The 16,716-nt window shown below is 33.0% G+C and overlaps 1 protein-coding gene and 1 pseudogene across 1 annotated transcript; one reads left to right on the forward strand and one right to left on the reverse strand.

The window, feature by feature from the left end:
• The first annotated feature begins 8,176 nt into the window (after positions 1-8,176).
• On the forward strand, positions 8,177-13,039 carry LOC122598445 (annotated as a pseudogene).
• Positions 13,040-14,294: 1,255 nt separating this feature from the next.
• LOC122598580 (L-tryptophan--pyruvate aminotransferase 1) lies at positions 14,295-16,346 on the reverse strand. Its single transcript, XM_043771176.1, has 5 exons — positions 16,216-16,346; positions 15,734-16,037; positions 15,354-15,634; positions 14,851-15,149; positions 14,295-14,644 (listed from the first exon to the last, which is right to left on the reverse strand). Exons 1-5 carry the CDS (start codon positions 16,344-16,346, stop codon positions 14,436-14,438), a joined length of 1,224 nt encoding a protein of 407 aa, XP_043627111.1. The 3' UTR covers positions 14,295-14,435.
• Between the last annotated feature and the right edge of the window lie 370 nt (positions 16,347-16,716).

Below are 16,716 nucleotides of genomic sequence, written 5' to 3' on the forward strand. Positions count from 1 at the left end.
GTTTGTACGTAATTTTTAAAAAAGTGATAACCGATGATAACGATTGATGAATTGTCACTTTTCTTTTACCATGGTTAATTGGATATTTGGATGATATGTATTTTATATATCTAATCTTCATAAAATATCACCTAAATTTTGTAATTTAACCGGATCTAAGTTTGATAAGATTAGCTCGATCCGATCTATAGTTATATAATTGTAGCAATATAAGGTACAAGATGTACACAATAATATACTCATAAGAAATAAGATTTGACGATTGGAGTTGTTTCTACAACCATAACCGGGTGATCATGAGAGAATGAGATGCACACGGTTTATGTATGATGGTTTATTTGGTGTTTTGGGATTCTTTGGCGATATCATTTGTGGCAAGGTTTTGCCTCTCACCATAATAAAACAGAGCTTTTAAGACACCTAAAAACGTCTTATAATGTTACTTTATAGGACATTTTTTTAATAGGACCAACGGTTCAAGCGTCCCATATAAGGGGGTCGTAAAAAGTCCTGGAACTCAAAAAGCATCTTAACATTTCAAATAAGATTATGAAACCAATATAATGGTCACATAATAAGTATATGAACAACTCAATTAGGGTTATAATAGAAACATATTAGTACACTTTTACAATGTTCTAACATGAGGCTACTCATATTTAATCTTTTGATACACATACAAGCGTCCATAAAAGTTATTTTTATATGACGCTTACCATGTAACATTATAAATAATTTAGTACCAAGTAAAGAGTTCTAATATCTCAAATAAGATGATGAAACTAATTTTATGGTCACCATAATATATATGTATATAAACAACCCAAATAGCGTCCTAATAAAAACATATTAGGACACTTTTACAATGTTCTAATATATTTTACCTACTTTTAATCTTTTAGTACACATATAAGTGTCCTTAAAAACTAGAAAATAGGACCCTTGGTATGTAACATTATATATAATAGTACCAAGAAAAGAGACCTAATGTCTCAAATAAGATTATGAAACCAACTTTATGGTCGCATAATATGTTTATGAACAACTCAATTAGCATCCTAATAAAGAAATATTAGGACATTTTTACAATGTTCTAACATGTTTAATAAGACATCCAAATAATGGTTTTTATTAAACAATAAACACACCAGCACATATATAAAATACTAATATATAGTTATTATGTATATAACATCAAGGAATAAAAGAAATAAAATGTTGTTATATATCAAATAATGTACATCCCAAAACTTTTTAACGTTAACCGTTAACTTGCCGTTAGCAACCGTTTGTTACAATGTGTTTTATATGTGTTTACGTGAATTATATGATTTACATGAGATATGTGTTAAAGTAATTTAAAGTAATGTAAATTAAAGTTTATAATGATTAATAAAGTATTAAAGTCAATTAATGTTCCCGATAAGATATAAGGGTCGATAAGTGTTTTTGTAGGCATTAAAAGAGCCGTCAAGGGCCGAAACGAGTTGTAACAAAGTGCGAGGGCCTAGATGTAAAGTTTTGTAAGTTGCTCCAGTATATATATGGCCTCATCCATGACCCAAAGGCTGGGATATCATATTAAAACCCTAGAAAAGTCTTTCACACAAAACCCTAGGCATTTCCTTCAAGTTTAGAGCAATTTTGGGTCGATTCGGTAGTGATTTCGCTCAGATTTTGATCCTTTAATCTTCCTTCTAGGTAAGATATTATTTATTGATCAATTTTTGAGTCATTTTAATGGTTGTTAACCAATAAATTCCAATCTTACGAGTTGGGGTTGATTTGATTACGTTTCATCATCGATTACTTGAGTTTTCGAGTAATCTAATGTATTGTTATTGTATCCTCTTGTCCCTAGAACAAGTGATCTTGTGAAATCATCATATGAGTCATATTTTAGGTGTGTATGAGATCCATAGGTCGTGGTAGTCCATAACGGCTAAAACCTGATAAAATAATGAAAGCTGATGTGGCGCTGATGTGGTGTTCTGGATGGTTTTGCATACGGCATCCATACCTGATGCTCTTATCCACACCATGAATAAGTTGACACTCTTTTTGCTCACCTTCCTCAACTTATTGTTGTAATTGTTCTCTCTCTCTCTCTCCCCAGAAGTCAGATTGTTATCATGTCAGTATAAGATTCATATGTATTTAAATTTATTTTTTTAACTTTAAACATAACACCTTTAATATATTTCGGAAGCGACGTTTAAAAATCTTATTTGATTCCTAAACATAATAAATGTCTCAAAAGGTGTTACCAACAAGTATCATCACAATATTCCAAATGAAACCCAAATTCTAAATGTAAGTCCCCTGGAAACGGATCGTTAATAGTTTGCTCTAGTTATCTTGAGGTACGGAACCCATAATCTATGCTAGTCTTCTTTATTATTTCTACCCATCTCACCGAGCTAATCCTTTCCTATCAAACCTGCTTATCCTGAAGGACACAACATTTTCATAAAGGCAAGTGTTAGCTAATAAAAATTAGCTAAGTAAGATACACTCATTTAGATAAAACGTTCTTCATTTTACTTTTATAAAACTTCGTCATATTTTACTTATCAAAACGTAATCACATTACATATCATCCACAACAATCATAGATCAACCCATACTTCCCTTTTCCCGTATTGCGTCACATTTCATTTCATATCAACATATACATCATATCATCATATACTCACATCTTAATCAATATATTATATCATAAAAATATATACATCATATCATCATATACTCACATCTTAGTCAAGATCTTATATCATATCAACATATACATCATATCATCATATACTTACCACTAAACGTAACTTCATATCATATCTTGGCATATCACACATAAACTTGTCACACGTATTCATATTAGCACATATTCTCATGTCACATTGTGATCTCACAACGTAAAGCACATATAATTCTTTCACACATTTCTTATTATCAACTTAATCAGCTTAATCAACTTTATCTTACGTCTTACATATCACACATAAATATATTGCACATATATGTATAGCACATGTAGGATATATACTCCTAATTGTATCTATGCATCGTTCTTATCACTACACGTCTCAACATATCTTATTAAATCTCATGTCACATTGTACTCCCACATATTAAATTACATGTACATCTTTCTCACATATTCATATATTTATCTTAATCAACTTACTCTCATGTCTTACATCTTTACATATTACGAACTAGCTTTACATCTAGCACGATTTCCCACGTCTTACGCACTAGCATTACATCTAGCACGGGTTAAGCTTAACACTTCCCACGTCAATCTCACGTATTTAGCTATAGCATTCCTACGTATTTATATCTTTCTTACTTTTACCCACTAACACTAAGGCTAGAACGATTCTCACATTTCACACTTTACTTTAACATTAGGTATATTCATTACCTAACTAATCTCACATCTACTGTAACGTTTAATCCCACTAACGTGCACAACTCATAGCAATTCCCACGTGTATCTACTGAACTAGACATATCATACTTAAGTCCCACATACAAGCCATCACGTATCAACATTAAGGCATAGTAACGACATTATCAACAATATCTTAAACATATCATAGCAACGTCATTATAAAGCATCATACTTCATATGCACATATATACTTCTAATTTAAACATCATCATATCAACATAAATCATTTCAACATGCATATATTCCCACATAACCTCCCGCATACCCGAAAAACCCAACACATATAAGATAATTCGATTAAGAGGTTAATTATAGAAAACTACTTTTGTTGTGCCTCAAACGTGAGGAAAATCATGTATCTTACCTCAATGGAGTACTCAACAATCACAAATGTGTTTACTGTACTTGACAAGTGGCCCGACAACCTATGATACAAGAAGGAAAGATGTATAAGTCAACTAGACACTTAAACGCGCTTAAAACCTTTCTGCCGGCTGATCTCCCTGAGCCCAGGGAATGGTCTCGTCGATCTCAATCTCCATAATGCATTAAAAGTGAGACCTGACCACGATCTCCTCGAGCCCACTAGTGGTCTCGTCGAGATCAACTTCCAGACTCGCACCCTTCACTTGCAGGCGACTTTTTGATCTCATGACGACCAAGTGAGTCAAAACTTAGTTCTTAAGAAATGTAGGGAATTCAAAGACCTTTCCATAAATATAAGGTTTGTCTCTTAAAGTTCTATAATGAATGATTTATGACGTTTACAATATTGGCCTGCAGAAATCGTCCGAAATTCGACCACTTTTGAAAATCGACACTTTTAGCCTTTCTATGGGAAAAATCACCAGAAACTTTATTCACATAGATTTTATAGGACACATAGAAATTTTCAAAAGTATAAGGTTCATCTTTTAACTCTTTGTATCGAAAGAGATATGATTTTTACAATATGACTAAACTTTCAGGTCTAATAAACCCTTTGTTTTTCAAACTATTTCGACCATCAAATGAGCTGAACAATACTTTTTATATTTTTTAGTTATCTTTAAAGTTTTAATAAATTATTTTAAAACTACTTTTTATTCAAAAATAAAAATAAACATGTTTTAATAATAAAAGTAAAATGGTACGACAAAATATTATCCATGATAAACATAAAATTAGGATAACCAAATTAATTATAAGTTTATACATTTGTTTTAGCGTTTTTAGTAAAAATGTTTGTAAATTTAAACATAAAACAAGGATAACCAAATATATATACAACACATATATTTGAAGTCTGTAGTTTAAAAAAAGAAGTAAAAATAAATTTTTTATCCTCTTCTCCACCATACACGTATGCTTGGGATGAAACCAATGTAAGTTACTATCTGAACATCTTCTTCACAATTTAATATAGATAGATGCAAACAGTATTTCACCACTATATTTTCTCCAAATCATGGCAATCAATACATTATTCTTCACCATATTTCACCACTTTCCAACTACACGAATTCTTATTTTCATGTAAGATTCAATTAAAATATTGATAAATCTTTATTTTCTCTGCTGTGCAAGCATGTTTCAGAGTACATGATAAGTTTTATGTTTTTTGTTTATATATATATATTTCTCTTTCTTTACCCGCTAAAAGCCAAAAAAAAAGAAGAAAAAAAGCAGATGTCGCACAAGGGCATTCAAATCCCGGATCAATTAAGAACCAACAACCAAGAACAATGGACCCGGTATGGTGGGAGGGTCGGCACCAACTGCCAGGTCAAGTTCGGGGCGTGGCGTGAGTTGTCCATACCCTATGCTCTAATCGCTTGTCCATGGTTACCATGCATCAAGAATGCGATCATATGAGGGGTCTCTTAAAAGAGGCTGATTAATCAAGTGGTAGATGGTGTGCCAATATTAATAATGCCGAAGATCATCTTTACAAGAGAGAGATACATAGTGAGGCTCTTCGTGATGACTTGTAGAAGAAGAATGATTAAATAGCGTATAAAAGCCTCAACTTTGAGATGTTAGAAAAGAAGTGTGAGAGGTTGCTACTTGATGTCATTCCGTATGTCTATAATACTACGGTTAATAGTAACTCTGATGCTAGTAAGACGTCTGGTGGAGTTGGCTGTTGATCCGGAGGTTAGGATATTAGTCTTTGATTCTTCATCCAAGTTAGTAAAATAGTAAAAAAAAAAAATGCTTTAACTATACAAGCATCTTAATTCATAGTCATCAAGTTTGTGAAAAATGAAGGAAATTTCAATATATTTAGATTGAAGAATATATTTTATTTGAGTTAGTGAAGTAGTCAAAAATCTTTATATATACAAAGTATCATAATTCATATCTATCAAGTCAAGAGAGAGGAAACTTCAATATATTTCGATTGAAAAATATATTTCATAATCAATTTGATTAGAAAACAAATCGATCCGCAATTAACTTACGAACTTTATTTGATAGCTATCATATTTTTGGTAAACTTATACATCATTACGCTTTCATTCTAGCTGGTTACTAGAACACACTTGCATATCATCATAATCATCAAGTAGTTATAATTTTCATAACCAAAACTCCACTCTATTCTTGAGTTTAAAACTAAAAGAAAAGAAAGGTAAGGAATGGAAATGATAAGATAAGAAAAAAGATTGTAAATATAAAAGGCATTCTTGAGTGTTAAAGGAAAAGAAAAGAAAACAAAATACAAAAAATGGAAAATAAAAAAATAACTTGGTGTCACTAAAATAACCTGGTGTCACTTTTTAAGTGTTAAAGGACAAAATAGTAATTTGATAACATGTTGGATTGTTTTCTGCCCCTTCCAGCCCATTATTGGACGGAAAACTTATTGACTAAATAGGAGTAAATTTCACTTCCCTTTCCTTTCTATCCTTTTACTTGAAAACTAAAATAACAAATTATCCCATCCTTTTCTTTTCCATTCTATTATAAAATAACTCAAGAATGCAGCATTAGAGATCTTGGTTCAATAAATCAATAATTAGGGAGAAATGGTCAAATATGATAACAACTCACAAGTATCCATAACAAAATGAGTTGCCATTTTAGCATATCCTCATATGAACCGGGCCAATGACCGGTCAATTATTAGTGGGCTGAATTACTCGATTCATCATTTACATTGCATTCTCGAGTTTTTCTTTTATGGGATAGGAAAGAAAAGGCTAGGAAAACTTCATTTTTTTTCTTATTTTTGAGTTTTTTTTTAAAGAAAAGAATGGGAAAGAAAGGAAAACTTAGGGCTTTTTTATCCAAAATTTTTCCAGCCAAATATGACCGGATTTGGACAGAAAATTGTACATCGAAGTATAAAAGTACCAATCTACCCCTCGAATCTGCTGCTGCTGCTGCTGTTCGAATCTGCTGCTCGATCTATGCTCGGATCTTCTTCTGCAGCAACCGAATCTGTTAATGGGTGAAGATATTAGGAGTTAGGTTTTTGTATTTGTAATCAAGGGACAAATAAAAAGAGGAGGAGATGGGTTTTTGAAAAAGTGAAATTGGATAATGAGGAGATAGAGGTTTTGTGTGATTATGAAGATAAACGGATGAGCAGATGGAGGTTCTTTGGTGGTGATTATAATATACTCCGTATCTGATTTTTTTTTTTAATGATAGATATACATAATGAGGATATAATAGTAAATATTTGCTTTTTATCCTTTCTTTTTCAATCTATTTTTTTTAACTCAAAAATACTTTAATATCAATATAAATTTCTATCCTTTCCTTCTTTATCCAATCTTTCCTTATTTTTTTTGTTTTTTAATAAAAACTCGAGAATGCAGAGTTTAAACTACCTCAAAAAGCATACAATATGATCTATCAAACTAAGTAACCAACTAATTAACTGACTAAATTGAAATTACTACATTATGAGTTAAAAAAAACAGATCTTAAAAATTCGGATACGAATCAATCAATCGATAAAAACGGATCCGATATTATCTGATATTACCCCAGCGTTGTTCTTGTGGACATCAAAGGCCTTAGCGCGACTTTCGTGGCGACGAGGCTGAGCGTTTTTTCACGAAATTAATTGAAAAACAGGTAATTTCCAACACTGTATTGTTTAGTTGACTTAAGAGTGGAGAGGAAAGGAGAGGGGAGAGGAAGTTTTCCTTCCTAATCACCTCAAAAATGAGAGGAAAAGTCTTGAAAGCAAAAATAACTACACTTTCCTCTCTTCTCCTCTCTAATCTTTTTCTTTCCACACATAAAAAAATCTTAAGAATGGATTTTATCTTCTCCACTCCTCTCCTTTACACACTTAAAAAAATCTTAAAAATGAATTTTATAGTTTTCTTTTCCCTCTCCTCTCCTCTCCATACTTAATTAAACTAAACAATACAGTGCAAATGTTAGTGGCCAGTTGTTAGTTTTCCTGAATTTTAACAAGCTACTCGAGTTCGAGCATCCTAGTTTTCGAATTCAAACACAAACTCGATTAGTTTAGAACTCCAATGCCGCTAGTCTTATCTTATTTTTACACCGACCTAAGTGTAGTAACTGATATTTGTCATAGAATTCAGTTAAAAGGAATATCTTTATGTACCCGGATATCTATCAGTTTATTATCGTCATTGGTAATAGGTATTTAAGCATTACTTGGAGGAGTTGGAAGAGGAATCACTTTGTCGTAGTGGTATGAATGTTTAACTGTATTATTATTTATTGGAAGGAAAAAGTTCCCTAAGGCATATGGACTTTGGTTATCCTCGATACATTGGAGGTAAAATCCTTAATTAGTGAGTTCATTAAGACTGATGCATATATATAGGATGGAAGTTTCACAGAGGCCTCCCATGAGGAATACAAAAAAGAATGAAGTAGGTCTTCTTTCTGTTGGATTTGGCTAGGTTATTACTGTAAATGGATTATAAAAAGTTTTTTGTATGTCTTGTTCAGGTTTTTTTGGATGTCGTAGAGCATGTGAATATACTTGTCAACAGTAATGGACAGATGGTCAGACGTTGTTGAAGCATTAAAGATGCGTACTTATTTGAGGTGAACTATATTTATCCTTTATTTTCTCTTCATCTATCGTATACCATAAGTCCATTACAAAAGCTGGAAATATTTTGCATTATGTTGTCTTCAGTTGGTGGGTATTAGGTGAATAACTAAATATAGATATTATGAGTTTCCCATTCTTTGCCGTACTTGAAGCAGCTCTTCTAAGGCAAGGTTGCATTGTGATATGAGTTCGAGTCCAGGTCAAATGGGTCAGAGATGGGGGAAAGTATATCAGTGGTGCAAAAGAAGAAAGCTGCAAGTTGAGGGGATTTTGCGTTAATTCGTCATTCTGCTTTACTTTATTGATTACGGATTAGGATTTTGCTGCGTTTAGTTGTGGTAAATTTATCAAGAACAGAAAATGCAAAAGTTCTGAAAACGGTGGTGGATCGGGTGGGCAGAGTGGATCGGAGTATGGTGGATGATGGAGGTTGGTGGAGATCAGGAGTTGAGAGCATGAGGAGTGAGGTGATTAGGGTTAGAAATTAGAATAGGAGGTTTATAATCTATTGAAAATATGGAAAACATCAAAAGATTGTTTCCTAATATCATGTTATAAAATAGAAAATGGTGTTATCTGTTTCCTTAGAAAAGTTCACTACAAAACACAAATTCAATTGCTTTTTCCCTTTTCCATGTTTTCTTAAAAAAGGTGTTCTAGAAAACAGGGGGAGTTTTCCACAAGTAAACGCAGGTTTCCCTCGTCTTAGTTTTCATGTCAATCCAATTCCCTGGAGTATGTATAGTCAAGAGAAACATGAATAAAGGTATTGATAATTATATTGACTCAACTTGACAAAGGAGACAACCTGCTTCTCGAATTGCAGGAGGCTTATTCCTTGTTTTTTGTTTTCTTTATATTAGTAATAAACAATTTTATGTTTGATTCGTATCAAATTGTATGTCAAAGTTAGGTATTGGGCTAGTAAGAAAAACAACCGCCCACCTAAATTAAGCCAAAGTTTGCTTTAGCTTCCATTTCTTCAAGTTTAAATGATGCCTGGGCTGTTGAGGACAATATCCATCGTATACGGAATTAGCCAATTAGGAATTTAGGATATTAGATAGGCTAACACTCAGGATTCCATATGTCCAAATCTTATATCTTGCCCACCTTAAAAAATCTAGCAAAAGTGATCTCTTTTAAGCCGATAGATTAAGCAATAAGATGTGCCTTAAAATCAGTATTTTCCGTTGTGGAAGCTATGGAGATTTGCGACATATATGCATTTTGGGACATAAGGCAAATTTGAAGTATTTTGTCATTTGCTTTCTAGCAATTCTTTGCATCAAGCATTTTGAAAACTTTGAATGTCCTGTTTAGAATTATACAGCTGAACCTAAGGTGGAGAGGTGGATCAAGTATTAAGATACCTACTTCCCAATTGGCTCTGCATTCTATTGGAGTACAGGGCTGCAGCCTTGTAGAAGTCGATGTCATACTAATATGCCTTTATAACATGCAGTGGTATGCCCGAATGTAAGCTTGGGCTAAATGATAGGGTCTTATTGGAGGCACAAGGACGGACAAGTAAAGGAAAAGCTATTGACTTGGATTATACCTAGTTTCATCAGTATGTATTCAAATTCAAATCTGAGAGTAGTGTCCTTAAGAATTTATCCTCAATGATCATTATATTTTGTATGTGGAAATGTCACTTGTATAAAGGGAAAATGACATTGTTGTTAAACTACACGTTGAATAGCAGTTATGGGAAATTTACTCCAATGAAGCTATGCAGCAGGCCTGCTTGCTGCGTGTCAACTAGAGGTGGACTTTGGGCTAGGCGGCCTGGGTTGGGTAGCATGTCAAATCGGGTTTGGGTCAAAATGTGTCAGGCTAGTTTGGATTGACCCAAAACACTTTTCGTCCTAAGAATCATCTAATTTATACAGTGATCGGTATCAAATACAATTGCAACACTTACATTTTTTTTAAAGTTTCAATGATGAACCAATATATTGATTACCGAGTATGCTGACTTACAAGTTACATCTATGTACTAAATTTACACTTAGGCGATCATAGACCCGTTTGACCTGTCATAGATAAAACCTAACCTGAATCAACCCATTCATAACACATGATATAATGGGTTGTAATAGCCATCTCTTGTATCAACACGTGGCTTATACAAGTTACTGTTCATTGAGTGGCATTCCACCGAATTAGATTATCCCAAATATGTTTTATGTATTGCTATATCCTTCTTTTCCTTTTGGTATCATCTGCTGTTACTTGTTTTCAGCCAACATAAGAACTTGGTGTAGATGTGTGCAGCTGGCCCAGTTCGAAAACGGTCGGAATCATTTGTTCCCCCCTGATGGAGCCTTTGACCTCATGACTTATCGACTTAGTACTCAGGTTGCTCTCGTTATTCCTTTCGTTCATTGTTTCTTTCTTATTATTGAAACCAAGATAAAATATCTGCACAAATGTTACGTCCTCCTGATTTATAAAGATCTGACGAATTCATTCAGGTAAAGCCTCTGATATGGGTGGAGGCTCAAGTTGAAAGACATTCTAGAAGCCGTGTGGAAATTATGATTGATGCCCGTAGACAGTTCAAGGATTGTAGGTATATTTTGATTTAATTTTTAGTTTTTTTATTGAAAGTATCAGTTGGATGTGAACTTGAAACTCATCTACTTACCGATGGCCAATTTGGGTAAGTTTACATCTTTAACATGTTAAATGGGCCAGTTTATATATGTAGGTAGAAGGGGAATGAGTGAAATGGACTAAATGGGCTCGAATCCATTCCAAAGGTATCTCTGTTGTGCACAACCTTTAAAATTACTTTCTGCATTAAGTTTGAGTTATAATAACGAAGTTTTGTAATCACGATGATCATACTAATCGTTAATAAGTACTAAAATAACTGAGCAAAAAAATTGCCATTTGTTACCAAACCTGTCTGACTCGATCATTTGCCACCTTCTTTAAATTTTTAAATGTTGCCTAAGAGTATATTGACTTCACAGCACTTCAACAAATGTTGAAATTGAATTGCCCGTGCCGGCCGATGCTATTAATCCAAGTATGCGGACTTCCATGGGATCAGCTGCCTATGCACCTTAAAACGATGCACTATGCTGGAAAATAAAGTCATTTCCAAGTGGTAAGGTAATAGTTTTTCCTCACCTATTACCAAGGTTGCGAAACTCGGGAATCGTAATCGGATCGGTGAATAGTGGAGTTTTTTTTGTATAAAATAATAGTTTTTGAAACTATATCTTAGAAAAAATTAAAAATATATATAAACCTTCAAACTTAAACATAACATGATTTTTCAACTTAAATATAATTGTCTAGAAACAATAACAAAATTAATAGAAGCTTTAAAAAAAGAAAAAGAAAAAAAGGTTTGAATTTGGTTGTCCCGATCCGATATAGTCGAATCTTGACCGATACAGCCGATTCTTGACCGATACAGCCGAGTCTTGACCAAGTTGACCCGGGTCTGGAACCCGGGCTGATTTTCAGACCGAGTATGGAAAACTCGTATAGTTATTCGGCCGATACATAATCCGATTCGGCTGTATCGGCTGTGTCTCACAACACTGCCTATTACTACTACCCACAAATTTAATTCATCTTCCATTGTCCAGTGTCTCATTTCTACTATCTGGCTGGCAAATTTGAAAATGAATTAGATTTTTTTTTTCACTATCTGGCTGGCAAACTTGAAAATGAAGTAATTAGTATGCAATTATCGTTCATCTTTTGTTAAAGATAAGTTGCTCTTAATCTTTTAGTAATACATGTTGAGAGCAGAGTTTAATCTTCCTAGCATAACAGCCGAAGAAGCGGTTCCCGAGAAAAAAACTCCCATTCGAGTAAAATTTGAGATACCATATTTTACAGTTTCAGGAATACAGGTGAGTTTCTCCGCTATTGTTTCGTTTTATACTCATTCCCAGAAGTGGCATATACGACCCATATGCTTGAGTGGACGTACTTGGTAATGTTTTGTCTTTAAGGAGTAAAAATGGCAACTTCAAAAAGCTAAGCTAAAAGTTTAGTTGCGAATGACTTGCTAGTGTATGATACTAAAATTAACCGTATTACTCAAATTTATTTCATTTGTAATCTCCATCTAGTGCTATTTTGCATGCCATCTACATTAGTGCCCTATAGTTCTTCAATGGTGTTTTTGTGGAAAAAACTGCTGAAAGCCTGAAATGTTGTATATTTATAGGCTATTATCTTAACAAGCAAATAGACTAGTTGTTTTCAATGTAGAAAAGTGTTTTTTTTTTTTTTGTTTCTACTATGCTACTTACTAGAATAATTTTTGGTCACGTCTGAATTTAGCATGGCACCTACGTACGCACCAACTCCATAACGATTAGTTTTTTTGTGATTGCTAGCTGTCTGTGTGATTGGCGGTGTGTAACGAGCCAACGACAATGCTTGACAGTTGATGACTTACGGTAGCAGTGTTCTATTTAAGAGAAAATAAGAATGGCGATGAGATACAATTTTTGTTGGATTTAACTCAATTATTGGAAGTGAGGATACGGTCTGTTTCCTATGTTGACATGCAAGGGTTGTATTGCTATAAATATTCATAGCTTGAATTTACATAAGATTTTGTTTTTTCAAACGGCAACTTTTAAAAAGAGCATTCCGTTCACTATCCAAAGGTGGGGGCCTAGCTCAGACCAGGTCCTCAAGATAGTCGGTTATTTTAACCGGATTTTGGGCATCCTAACACTAAATAGAAATTCACAAGTTCTAATAGTATGGATGACATGGATTTATTTTTATTTCATCACGAAAAAAGAAGAACCTTTTGTTACAATAGAAGCAGAAGAGAGGTAGATTGTATTAAAGAATAATCGGTATTGATATATGTACTGTATGGGCTTGATCAATATGATTATATATATGAACAATGTAAGTAATTAAAAACAACAAAACTTTTGAAAACCGATAAAACATTTTCCTTGTAAAGTCGCGATTTAATATGAATTTTAAGTATTCATTACCAAATATGCCGAAATAAGTAATGGTCCTATCTTAATACTAATTAACTGGTATAAAAGTCTAATCATTAACTAGTTAGTACAAGTGAAATGAACCTAATAATGTGTCTAGTTTTTAATTGTAAAGTCTGATTCATGATTGAGTATATCGTATCAAATATCAATAATTTGTCATAATACTATAATGAAAAATGATAACTCATTATTCCTTAAAAACTTAATGTAACATGCTTTAGATCACAAGATAACTATAACCACTGAATAAATTATAGGATATGGTCGATAAAATTTATTTAACTAATAATAACACATTCAAGGAAACTACAGCATATACATATACACTAAGCTAAAACTCTTAATTCATTTTGTTAGACATTTTTGGTTTTGGCAATTCCGGGTTAATTAATTTGTTTAAAAAATTTGGATGCCCGAAATTAATAAACACAAAAATTGTTGACTATATTTGTTTAATAATATAATATTATCAGGATAGTATATGTTAGTTTATTGTTAATATATTAGTACGCATCACTAAATTTACCTTCTTTATTGAATTAGATTCTTCATCTGAATTTTACATGTGATACATATATATTACTACTTTATATAGTTGTATTTTAAAAGCGTTCCATACACCTTTAATAACGACTCTTTCTTCTCTAGCGACGTTATATATATTCTGATTTTTTTGAATTTTATTTTATAGTAACACAACAAATATAAAACAACACACAGATTAACATTATTTCAAACATTTTTATAGGTTTTCATAACTTGATAATCTTTAACAAGACAACATAAATCAGCTACTACTACATATTTGAAGAGGATGGCTCACTAGTCAAACATCTCATGCTATATTGGATCTACATATAACCTTAATTTAATCCATTGGTATATAGTTTTTTTAGATTAACTTTCACCAAGATTCCCATGCATTTCCATATTGCCATTAATTGGCATTTTCTTCACCATTGTTGAAGCTTTGAATCATAGAAAGCCTATCAATGAACACATTGAAATCTTCTTCCTTGCTCAACATGCTAACCCTTACATACTCGGGTTCCGAACCGAATCGCCTTCCACTCCTTGTCAAGATCTTGTAGTCTCTAAATAACTTCTCACAGTCAATCCCTTCCTTGCACTTGATCCATGCAAAAGCTGTCATCACAAAATTTATCAAATTTAATTTTAATGAATTTTACATGTTAAAAATTTAAGTTTCACATTGTTTTTAAGGTTTCTATCTTTAAAGATACTACTCCTATTTAATAAAATGAGACTTGAACATGGGTCCTTTCAACTCTAAAGAATTGTCTCTTAATTTCAAAATAACTATAGTACTATATAATAATATAACTAATTACCTGGATATGCTTGAGTGATACGTCCGAAGTAATTGCAATGCTGATCAAGAGGGTATTTGGGTAGAGTAAACATTTGTGCCTTTTTAACTGTTTCCCTTAACATATCCCATCTTTTCGACATCAAATCTTGCGCGAATTCAAAGAAGTTATCATCACCACCAGAATGTTTGCATCCATCAGCCACAACTTGCAAGATCTTTGCAATCCGGAGTTGTGATTCTTTTGATACCCCAATTGTATTCACTTCCATATACTTTGTCATCTTCTTTGCCACTTCTTTATCTTTCACAAGTGCCCATCTAGTCATTAATTAATTCCACACCAATAAAACATTATTCAAGACTCCAAACTTTGTATATATAGGCCTAGAATTAAGTTAGTATGATTTTTCTTTACTTAATTTCCTTGTATACTCTATATCTAATTAAGTTTTGACACACATCTATATATTAAAAATGGCAATGCCTGCATTTTATTTTTTTGTTCTTGTAAAATAGGCTTACCCAATTCTTGAACCAGCATGCCCAGTGCATTTGGAAGCAGTAAATAGCATGATATCAGAGGCTAATGAAGAAGTGATAGGAGTGTAATGAGGCCAATAGTATGCAAGATCATGGATCAAGATCCCACCCTCACGATTCACCACGGCTCCACGGATCACACCATTAGGATTGTTAGGTGAAGTCACAACTTCGATACAAGGCTCATCCTTATCAAACTCATGTGCATCACCTCCCCATCTGTATAGCCCTGACTTGACCAAATCCGTAATTTCCTGGTAAGACTGCATTTGGTAATTTTCCGATTAGTTCAAAGTTGGGAAAACACTCTTTAATTGATTTTTGACATAAAATTTATAACTAGATGATACAGTAATACGTACCGAATAGTAAGGAGTAGCAGAAACAACACTCATTTGATTAGGTTGGTCATGTGAAGTGACCGCATAAAGCACAGCTTGAAAAAGCTGGCTTGAACCGGTCCCAACTACAATGGAGTAACCATCGGTTACTACATTGCCAACTGCACCATGCAAATTCTTGATAGATTCCTCAAGTGTTGGTTCAAGAAACCAACATGGGTTCTTAGGGTTTGAAAAGTAACTCAAACATTCATGTCCTTTTATCACGATCGTACACTTGTCCCCCATTTTTCTCCAAAAGGATTCATACATTGTTGGATCCCCACTGTAGATATATCACAAACAAAATTATTAATTAATGCATCACAAAATCAAAGTAAAAAGGATTTTGATAACGACAGCCTTAAGAATTGACACGTCAAAAGAAAAAATATAATACATAGATTTGTACCATAATCATATGTACCGATACCATAATCATATGTACGGATACAAAGACTTACTGGTCTAGATTGATTATAGCATCTGATGATATGTTTCTGGCAACACGGCCACGGTTCTCCCATGTGTCGCCATCATTGGCTACCGCCGGTGAACGTCTAGTACTGTGAACTTGATCGCTTGATCCTCCCATGTGTTTTTAGTATATTTAGTGATGATGATGACAATGACAGGTTTATTTATAGTGTGTGAGATTATTATATATGCATAAGGTTGCTTGCATGAAGAAGCCTTAAATAATGCAAATTAAGGGATTAACTAAAACGGTTATTAAACATGATCATCTTTATTGACTCAGATGAAGGAATTTTTACTGCAAATTTATTGGGAAAAAGCTGTGAAGAATTCAAGATTTATATATTTATGCATGGTCAAAATTCAAATCTAGAAATCATTTATTATCTGTTCTTTGAATCTGTCTATCTGGCCGGTTTTGTTTGATTATTATTAAAATTCTTTCTTGATTATAATCGATCTTATTACCTTAAATTTATGAAAAATAG

Source organism: Erigeron canadensis, chromosome 4 (genome assembly GCF_010389155.1).
Source record: "Erigeron canadensis isolate Cc75 chromosome 4, C_canadensis_v1, whole genome shotgun sequence".
NCBI lineage: Eukaryota > Viridiplantae > Streptophyta > Magnoliopsida > Asterales > Asteraceae > Erigeron > Erigeron canadensis.

Bases quoted from the DNA above. Each gene is read 5' to 3' on its own strand.
- LOC122598580 (XM_043771176.1), bottom strand. From the start codon at position 16,346: ATGGGAGGATCAAGCGATCAAGTTCACAGTACTAGACGTTCACCGGCG. The intron at 15,150-15,353 runs GTAAGCCTATTT...ATTAATGACTAG, and splicing joins CATGCTGGTTCAAGAATTGG to ATGGGCACTTGTGAAAGATA. The intron at 14,645-14,850 runs GTAATTAGTTAT...TTGTGATGACAG, and splicing joins TATCACTCAAGCATATCCAG to CTTTTGCATGGATCAAGTGC.